Raw genomic sequence first — 10,775 nt, forward strand, 5'->3', positions numbered from 1 at the left:
GCTTTATTTCACTGGAGCTGTGGCTAGCCGTCCACCTTGGTGTAAAATTGCGCTATGACCATCTTGAAATACCAGTTACCAGCTGTGTCAAAACAGCGTGAGCTGGCCAAACTGTGTTGAGTATGGAACTGGTCATATCTTGAACGCACCTCTGGTGGTCAAATAGCTACCAGCTATTTCAAAACATATCTTTCAGCATGTATTACGCGATTTCATTCCAGTTAATTTACAGTACTCCTACTTCCTAGTTCCTAGTCGGAGAGCGAACAAGGAATTCGTGTGTAATTATCTGTTCTCTCTTGTGAAATGTTGCGTGCTAATACAAGAAGAGACCATTTTAACTAATCCTAATCCTGCCAACCATACAATTCGCTTAACGCTGTGAAGCATGCATATCTGGAACTGAGCGAACAAGTCCAGTAAGTATCGTTATATGCCATTAAACATTAGCATAGGCGACTTTCGTAGCTGTTCATCTTAGTTTATGTGAGTTTAGAAACATGATCATATGGCACCTGCAGTGTTCCTGTAGGGTATAATCCGCGTTGTGTTGTTTTATTTTGTGAGTAGATTATGCATCGTTTATATGGAAAAACAAACAAAATAATAATAATATACAGTCCTATCTGTGCCATATATCGCAAAAGTAAGTGTGGTTTCCTCTTGTGCTTCAAATATAGCCTCAGACAAATTTAAATAATTATTTTTACAAACCAATGTTCAATTTAGGAATAGTTGACATGAGACACAAAACTAGATGGCAGATGTATTCCGATACCTTTTAAAAAACTGCATATAAATTAAACAAGACTCCCTATTCTTATATGTCGTTGTTCTGTTCTGTTTAACTGTTGATTGTTTATAATAGTACACACTGTTTTGATTAATTCAGAACATGAATTGTATGGACTGACAGATGTGTGGCTGTGTGTGACCCCATGCAATTTGACCTATTACAGCACAGATGATTATGTCGAAAGTTTGAAATCAGCAGAAATCCACACAAATATATTTCTAGAACCAGGCTCTATTTTCATCTGAATAATGAAATATTATTTCAGTTGTGTTTAATTTCATGCCATATTACAGTCTACTCTGTAAGGATGGTTTGCACATGGTTTGCATTACAGTAGAGGACATATTACAAGACGCCATGAAACAACTGTTGCACATGCACTCACTGAGCACTTTCTTAGGTATTTATTAGACTTCTTTTTTTTACTTCTACTGCTGTAGCCTATCCACTTAAAGTTATGATGTGTTGTGTGTTCACAGATGAACTTCTGCCTACCACTGTTGTGATGTGTGGTTATTTGTGTCACTGTCACCTTCCTGTCAGTCTGGCCATTCTCCTCTGATGTCTCTGAGTGTCTGTTTGCAGAACTGCTGCTCACTTCTGTTTTTTGCACCATTCTTTGCTGACGCTAGAGACTAGTGTGCATGAAAATCCCAGGAGATCAGCAGTTTCTGAGATACTCAAACGACCCTGTCTGCCCCCGACAATCATTCCACGGTCAAAGTCACTTAGATCACATTTTTCCCCATTCTATAAATTTATTTCTGATTTTTCTCCCAATTTAGTAGCCAATTGTACCCTCCTCTAATTCAATTCGAGTCAGTGTTAGATACACCGTCCACACCCCGCCCCCTGGCGGGCCGAGGAAGAGTGACACGCCTTCTTCAAGACGTCTCATCTCTCTAATCTTGTCCGTGGTTCCAAGGTGTCCGAGGCACTTATTGTACGGCGATCAGCTAACCCTGCCAAGACCCTCCCTCTGGAGGGGCGAGCCAATTAATGCCGCTCCATATGAGCCGGCCAAACTTGCCTTTTGGCAGGACCGGGACTCGAATCCTGGTCCCCGGTGTGCAACTACAGAGAACTGCAACCGCAAGTCTGCTGCATGTTAGAATGTTGCGCCACCATGGCCCCACATTTTCCCCCATTCTGATGGTTGATTTGAAGATTAGCTGAAGTTGCTGACCCGTATCTACATGATTGTATGCATTGCACTGCCACACAATTGGCTGATAAGATAATCTCATGAATATGTGCTTGGTGAGTGTACAGTATTGCACATACCTGAACATACTGACATGACAGGTCTCATGTTGGGACCTGTAGACTTGTTTCATCCTAAATTCATTAATATCCATCACTCTCCAATTGTTGCCAAACATTCTCTTTGTATATTGACAAAAAATTAATTATCTTGAAGGATCTTTGGTCTGATTTTTATGGAAGAGATAACCAAGATTTCCAAGCACAACATGTAGTAAACATGAAGCACAGTCATACAAAAAAAATAAGCCATATAATTCCAAATCAAATATTATGGTTATTATTAACAGATTCCATTTTTTGCTGGTGGCACGCATGGTGCAGTGGGTAGCACTGCCGCCTCACAGCAAGGAGGTCCTGGGTTTGAATCCCCGTCGGCCGGGGCCTCTCTCTCTCTGGAGAGTCTAAATTGCCTGTGGGTATGAGTGTGAGTGAATGGTGTTTGTGCCCTGCAATGGACTGGCAACCTGTCCAGGGTGTATTCCTGCCTTTTTCCCAATGTATGCTGGGATAGGCTCCAGCCCCCCTGCGACCCAGTTCAGGATAAGTGGTTTAGGATAATGAATTAATTAATTTTTTGCTTCTATTCCAACAACTGTATTCTACCATATATACATTTCAGGTTTCTTCACAAGCTTGAGTGTATCGAGCATTCTGTGACGAGATGCATTCCTCCATCCTGTTCCTGATCACACTGGTGGTTCTCACATTGCCTGGAGTCCATGGAGGCAAGGTCCTTGTGTTCCCAATGGATGGCAGCCACTGGGTAAACATGAGAGTCTTGATTGAAGAGATACATTCGAGAGGCCACAACGTTTCTGTGGTGCGAGCATCAGACAGCTGGTACATCAAGGAGACGTCCCCTCACTACACCTCAATCACAATCAATGGCACTGGGGGACAGCCCAAGGAGTTTCTCAGCTCGCTTGTGTCTAGGTTACTACAGATACAAAGACAAGGTGCATCTGCTTGGTCTCGCTACAGCTTAACTATGGAATTAAAGGATGGGTTTTACCAAATGCATAAAAACGTTTCTGAAATGGTGGTACGGATGTTTGAAGATCAGCTGCTGATGCAGTCCCTGCGCAATGCCAAGTATGACTTGGTTCTGGCTGATCCCGGTTCAGGTGGTGGCGCTGTGCTAGCCCATTACCTTAGTCTACCCCTTGTTTTTAATGCTCGATGGACAGTACATGGAGAAGCTCATTTGGCAATCGCTCCCTCGCCACCTTCCTATGTTCCTTTCCCAGTAGCAGAATTAACAGATACAATGAATTTCCCCAATCGAGTCCGCAACATGATTTTTCATATGTTAAGACCACTTCTCTACAAAGGCATGGTTAGTTCCCATTACACTGCGTTGTGTCATCGTTACTTTGGCTCAGAGGTAGACTATTTTGAGCTCTTTCAGGCAGCAGATATTTGGCTCATGAGGGTAGATTTTGTCTTTGAGTTCCCGCGCCCCACCATGCCTAATGTTGTCTATATGGGGGGATTCCAATGTAAGCCTGCTAAGCCCCTCCCAGTGGACCTGGAGGAGTTTGTTCAGAGCTCAGGAGAGCATGGTTTCATTATTATGTCCTTGGGAACATTATTTGGTAAGCTTCCTCATGATTTGGCTGATGAAATAGCCGCTGCTTTCGCCCAGTTGCCTCAAAAGGTGATTTGGAGACACACAGGGGACAGGCCAGCTACTCTGGGCAACAACACTCGACTGGTCACCTGGATGCCACAAAATGACCTCCTGGGTCATCCTAAAATCAGAGCGTTTGTTGCTCACGGGGGAACCAATGGAGTTCTCGAGGCCATTTATCATGGCGTTCCTATAGTTGGCCTCCCACTTATTTTTGACCAGCCCGACAACCTCAATAGAATGAGAGTAAAAGGGGCAGCAAAGATAGTGGATATCGTGACGTTAGACAGGAACATCTTCCTCCAGGCCTTACAGGAAGTGCTCCATGAGCCCTCCTACAGGATGAACATGCAGAGGCTTTCCAGGCTGCACCACGACCAGCCAATGAAGCCACTGGACCTTGCCCTCTTCTGGATTGAGTTTGTCATGCGACACAAAGGTGCTGGTCACCTGCGCACAGAGTCCTACAGGATGCCCTGGTATGTCTACCACTCAGTGGATGTCATAGGAACCTTGCTAGCTGCTATGTTGTTCATCTTACTGATTCTAATTTTTCTTGTCAGGTATCTGTGCTGCAGGGTGTGTTGTAAGAGAAAGCTAAAACATGAATAACAAAATCTTCTAAGCCAGTCTTAACTGCCACTGTAAGCTGCATGCAAGAACTGTGTAATCCTAATTATCGTGGACATGGATTTCATTCTCTTCCTTTTTCCGGAGAAGTACAGCTGAATTTAATAATCATGTGAAAGATGCTAAACTCAATGGATCTAAACATTACTAACCAATGTTAAATTTAGGAATAGTTGACATGAGACACAAAACTAGATGGCAGATGTATTCCAATACCTTTTAAAAAAACTGCATATAAATTCAACAAAACTCCCTATTCTTATATGTTGTTGTTCTGTTCTTTTTAACTGTTAATTGTTTATAATAGTACACACTGTTTTGATTAATTCAGAACATGAATTGTATGGACTGACAGATGTGTGGCTGTGTGTGACCCCATGCAATTTGACCTATTACAGCATCAAATATTCATAGATACATAATTGAGTTGTTTCATGTGAGTGTTCTGTTTGCTGTTATTTTTATATTTGTCCATCTTTCAAAGAAAATTGCATCCCAAACTTTTTTCTTGCTGTGCTTCCTGCTCTGTGCTATGGACTTCAGTCTCACTGTCTATGGTCATCAGTGACATCACTGATGTGACATGCACTTGCATCAACTGCATCATTGCCTTGCCCCTTGCTGTGGCTGAACTGATCTGTTAAGTGCATCTAGTCAACAAGTAGGACTGTTCTAGCCATTCGCCATCAGACAAAACAGAACTGGACACATTTACACTGAATGGAAATGAATGAGAGTACACTCTAATTTAGTTTTTCATGTCTGTTAATTGAAATGAGATCTGTTTGTTTCTGCATTTGTAGTATGGTATACTGCATTCGGTATTGGGACAATAATTGTGAAAGTCTTCGACATTAAGCCAAAAATGGGTTCAGCGTGAAGAGAAAAAATATTGAATGTTACATAAATAGTGATGCGTGTTTCTGGGCTATATTTTTATTATTGCTATTTGCTATTGCTATTTTATTATATGCTAAAATTGGTGAAACTGTGTGACACTGCCTCTAAAAAAAGCACAAAATAAAATTGAACTGATTGAATTGAATATGGTATGAGCCCTGTGTTATTGCTACACACACCCCTTCAAGCCACTGTCTCACTGCAGGAGCTCACAGAAGCCTCCAAACATGACCTTGTCCTCTCTCAGCTCTGCTCCTTTTTTTAATGTTCGTTGAATATTTCTTTGGTTGTTCAAACAGTATTTTGGACACAGTTTGCCTGCAACTTCGCATACCACTCCTAGCCGCTAGGTGGCAGTAGTCACACCGGATAGTCAAACAGGAGGTCTCCTGCTAGAACGACACCTGTGTGGCTTGCGGACCTTGCACAGTGGTCCCTAGTGCTCTGCATGTGCATGTTTTGACCATGGCACATGAGGGCCACCAGGGCATTGTGAAGCTAAAACAGCATTGTGTGATGGCCAGGAATAGACAGAGACATTGAAGCCCTGGTCCAGGACTACTCTACCTGCCTCATGAATGGCAAAACTGGCCACCAGGCTCCCCCACCCCTGTAACATCTTGGCTGGCCCTCTCGGCCCAGGGATCACCTGCAGCTGGACATCTGTGGAGAGATCCATGGGGTTCCTCACCACCACAACCTATACTCCATGTGCAGAAGACTGCAACACCAACGAGACGTGTGCAAACTTTGCCGTAGTGACGGGAGAGGGAGGAACTGTGAGAGAATCAAAGAAAGTGAGACAGGTGCGTGGGGGGTTGGAAGAAAAATGCACGACTCAGACAAAAGGGATGTAATAAAGTCCCGTCAGGGCTTTATTCGGGGAATGTCCAGTCAAAAAACAAGCAAAGTTCATACACGTGAAATCTCTGTGTGGCAGAAGCACAAAAGGAGCAGGAAAAGTTTGTGGTACAGGCAGGCAATGGTCAACAAAACAGAAGTCAATAACAATGGTCAATAAACAAGCTTGATCTTAAAGGGTAAACAATATCATTCACACGCGCTGTACCTTGGCCAGAGCAAGTCATGTCAGTGTGAATGAAAGCAGAAAGCAGAAGCGTGTCATAGCTACTTATCGTGACTACAGTTCAGCTAACAATATTTTCATGTGTTGTTGCAGAATACAATAAAATATGAGCACCTGGATATCACGAAGTGTCATTATTCAAGTGTGCAACATTCTTAATTTCTTTAATTTAGAGACCACACACACACACATGTACCGACGCCGAACCCTGTGAATATGGAAACCAAAAATGCCCATTGCCAATTATGTGCTGTGCGAACTAAGTAACTACAGTTAAGACTCAAATTAAGATCCAGAGTTGCGTCTGCTGTGTAAAACCCCACGCTAACCCAATGACGGAATTTAGCGAGGGCCGAAGGGGTTTGCATGCTTGTCCTTCTGGTGTTGCTGGAAGAATATTAGCAGGGTTAAATAATAATGACCGCTATGCGGAGAGTCTAGATCAGCTAATGAATAAACCACGTTACAAAGACAAAAAAAAGTTGCGTTACAAAGTTGTTAAGGGTCAAGGGTCAGGTTAAGGGTCAAGGGTCATGTCACGTGATGTCAAGATGGCGACCGCAGCGTCCACTGCTCAAGCGAGACAAACTTTTAAACGTTTTAAACGTTTTAACCGTCCTACTTTTAAACGTTTCAATTGTGGATTGCCTCCTATTTTAACTTTTCCACAAAGATGCGTGATTGTCATTGTTTTAATCTTTTGCCTGATCGCTTGCTCGTCACGCTGTCACTTCTTGCCTGACGATGGGGAGGGAATCTACTTCCCGACTGCAGGTAGCCAACATCTCCTGTTCTCCAGGGTCCTGGATATTGGCCGTGCCAGAGCCCCGTCATCATCTAGTAAGGATGGGGTCCCTACGTCGAGCTCTTCTGTTGGATTCATTTGGCTGACGCTGATACTCCTCTTGGCCGGTGATGTTGAGCTAAACCCTGGCCCAGCTAGCCCAGCTAGCCTAGCAGCTAGCTTGGATTTTCCTCCACCTGCGCTGCTTTCTTCAGCGGGCCGTGGCGGTCCCGCACTGGGGGTGATTGGCCTGGTGACTGGGTTGCTGGCTCCTCTGGCCTGCTTCGGTGGAGGTCTGCTGGCTGATTTGCAGTCTCTTCCGGTATGTTGCGGCGGGGCTGTTGAGGTGATCGCCGGACTGTCGGCCTATTCTGGCGTTGGTTCATTCCGGAAGGAATTCGCTCCTGCTGCGGTGGTGGCTCGTCTTCAGCCCGGATCCGTAGCAAGGCGGCCTGCGCTTCCCTACTGCGCAGTTGGGCTTCGGAGCGGCAGCGGACTAGTGTCAACAACGATTGCCTCGAGTCCAGCAACTGAGTTGCGGAGCAACAGCTGGCTTCCTGAATGGTCTGGTAAGGATACCGCGGCTTTGTGTGTCATCCCCACTATCAGCCCCCTCCCAGTACGTCTTCCTCGTCGTGCTTCCAGTCCAAGCAGAGCTGTGCAGGGAAACCTGGTGGTTGTTTCTACTGGTATTGCTTTGCCCGGCTCTGCTCCTTCTGCTACTTTGGGATCTAATGATTTGGGGTCATTGCAGGACTTGCGGGCCATAAACGGTTTGAAGCTTCTGCACCTAAATTCGAGGAGTTTGCTGCCCAAGATGGATTTCATTAACTGTATGATTGTCGATGCCGCCCCCAACATACTTGTTATTACCGAGTCTGGGAAAATTTCCAACTCGGATGTTTCTATTGCTGGTTTTAATTTGTTTAGATCTGATAGGAGAGCTAAAGGAGGTGGAGTGGCTATATTTGTCAGGGAACACCTAGCCGTACGGGTCCTTGTGTCCTCCACTGTCCCGAAATGTTTTGAGTGTTTAGTTTTAGATGTTTTCCTGGGTGGTGACGTCCATATTGTGGTTGCTGGTGTTTATCGCCCACCCTCTGCGCCAACATCAGCATTAGAGGAGTTGGGGAAGGTGTTATCTTTGTATGCCTCTTCCGAATTGGTGGTGCTGGGCGATTTAAACCTGGACTGGCTCTCTGATAGCTCTACTAGTCTTAAACAGCTCTGCTTAGAATTAGATCTATCTCAACTTATTTTACACCCCACAAGACCAAATTTCCATCTAGATCCACCATAATTGATATTATATTAACTAATAGGCCATTTAAATATCCTCAGTGCGGGGTGTTTGCACCAGGCATTAGCGACCACTGCCCTATAGCTTGTGTTAGATTAGTCAAAGCTAATAAATCCAATGGTCACCTCATCCATCCATCCATCCATTATCTGAACCCGCTTATCCTGATCAGGGTCGCAGGGGGGCTGGAGCCTATCCCAGCATACATTGGGCGAAAGGCAGGAATACACCTTGGACAGGTCGCCAGTCTATCACAGGGCACACACACCATTCACTCACACACTCACACACACTCATACCTACGGACAATTTAGACTCTCCAATCAGCCTAACATGCATGTCTTTGGACTGTGGGAGGAAACCAGATTACCCGGAGGAAACCCACGCAGACACGGGGAGAACATGCAAACTCCACACAGAGAGGCCCCGGCCGACGGGGATTCGAACCCAGGACCTCCTTGCTGTGAGGCGGCAGTGCTACCCACTGCACCATCCGTGCCGCCGGTCACCTCATCACAAAGCGTAATTTTAAAGATTTTATAGAACAAGGCTTCTTACACGATTTATCCCACTCTGATTTAGATAGATTATGCTTAATCCCTGATTCCGAGTTAGCTTCTGACCACTTCTCCCATATTTTTAACTCCATTACTAATAAGCATGCTCCTTATAAAAATCTCAGAGTAAAAAATCACTCTAGTCCCTGGATCTCTGAGGAAGTCATTGAAACCCTTCAACTCAGAGACTCCGCTTGGACTACTGCCAGATCTACTGGTAATCCGACAGACTGGTTACATTTCAGGAAAATGCGGAATAAAAGTACTAGTATAGTCAGGAAAGCCAAATCTGATTTCTATTTATCTTCATTTGCAAATGCCCAAGGAAACTCAGCTAGTTTTTGGAAAACTGTAAAATCACTTAAATCTGGATCCACCTCTGCTCTCCCACCTCAAATTAGCTATGAGAATAATGTGATTTCAGACAAATCAAAAATGTGCGACGCATTTAACCAACATTTTGTAGCTTCTGGCCTTCTATTTGATAGGCTATCAGCCAATACGGTCTCGCCGGGACACGTCCATGACCCGTCATTGGCCGAAAACCCTTCGATCCCCTCCCCTCTTGCTAATAGATTCTCTTTTAGACCGGTTAGTGACTATGAAGTCTTCATGGCACTCTCCCATCTGAATATTAAAAAGTCTAAGGGTGAGGATGACATAGCCCCATATCTTTTGCGTCTCAGTGCTCACCTGGTCGCCTCCCCGCTTGCTCACATTTTTAACCTAACTTTTATCTCCGGTGAAATCCCATCGGTCTGGAAGTCCGCACAGGTCGTGCCCCTGTTCAAAGGGGGTGACACCAGTGACCTAAACAATTATCGTCCCATCTCTAGACTGTGCTGCCTAGCTAAGGTTTTAGAAACCCTGGCAATTGAACAGCTGCGGGCTTTTTTAGACGCATACAATATCCTACACTCACATCAATCAGGATTTAGACCCGGTCATAGCACTGTTACTGCCACTTCCCTCGTCATTAATGATATTGTGAATGGTCTTGATAATCGCCAACATTGTGCTGCCCTCTTTGTCGACCTCTCTAAGGCCTTCGACACTGTTGATCATGGTATTTTGTTAAGTAAGTTAGCTTCCATTGGCCTGGATGACCTTTCTCTTTGTTGGTTCTCTAACTACTTGTCTGGGAGAAAGCAGTCTGTTGTTGCTGGCAATCTTAGATCCAGCTCTTTATCTGTTGTTAAGGGTGTCCCACAAGGGTCCATTACTGGTCCAATTTTATTCACTCTTTATGTAAATAATATTTTTTTCCCTTCTGTACACACTAATGTCTATTATTATGCGGACGATACAATAATTTACTGCTTTGGACCCACCCCAGCTCAGGCAGCTGCAAGCCTGCAGTCAGCCTTCGACACATTCCAACGATCTCTGCTTGATCTCAAATTAGTCTTAAACTCAAACAAAACTAAATGGATGTTTTTCTCTCGATCGTCAATTGTTAATAATAGCCTTTCTCTTCACTCTCTGCAGGGAGAACTAATTGATTGTGTCGACTCATTTAAATACCTGGGTATTTGGCTGGATACCAAGCTCTCTTTTCACACACATGTTGAACATCTCATAAAGAAGCTGAGGATTAAAATTGGCTTTCTTTACAGGAATAAATCCTGTTTCTCTCTTCAAACCAGGAAATCCATTGTTCAGTACCAAATTATGTCTGCTTTTGATTATGGTGACATTGTGTATATGCATGCTTCTCCTGCCATTTTGAAGCTGCTTGATGCTGTGTATCATAGTGCCCTGCGCTTTGTAACAGGTGATGGTTTTCTTACTCACCGATGAGTTTTGTATGAAAAATTGGGTTGGT

The 10,775-nt window shown here is 44.3% G+C and overlaps 1 protein-coding gene across 1 annotated transcript; it reads left to right on the forward strand.

The window, feature by feature from the left end:
* The first annotated feature begins 34 nt into the window (after positions 1-34).
* Positions 35-5,367, forward strand: LOC133131229 (UDP-glucuronosyltransferase 2A2-like). The gene is made up of 2 exons (XM_061246484.1): positions 35-419; positions 2,682-5,367. The coding sequence occupies exon 2, from the start codon at positions 2,724-2,726 to the stop codon at positions 4,302-4,304; it is 1,581 nt and encodes a 526-aa protein (XP_061102468.1). The 5' UTR covers positions 35-419; positions 2,682-2,723; the 3' UTR covers positions 4,305-5,367.
* The last annotated feature ends 5,408 nt before the right edge of the window (positions 5,368-10,775 follow it).

Source organism: Conger conger, chromosome 6 (genome assembly GCF_963514075.1).
Source record: "Conger conger chromosome 6, fConCon1.1, whole genome shotgun sequence".
NCBI lineage: Eukaryota > Metazoa > Chordata > Actinopteri > Anguilliformes > Congridae > Conger > Conger conger.

Coding starts and splice junctions, on each gene's coding strand:
- LOC133131229 (XM_061246484.1), top strand. CDS start 2,724: ATGCATTCCTCCATCCTGTTCCTGATCACACTGGTGGTTCTCACATTG.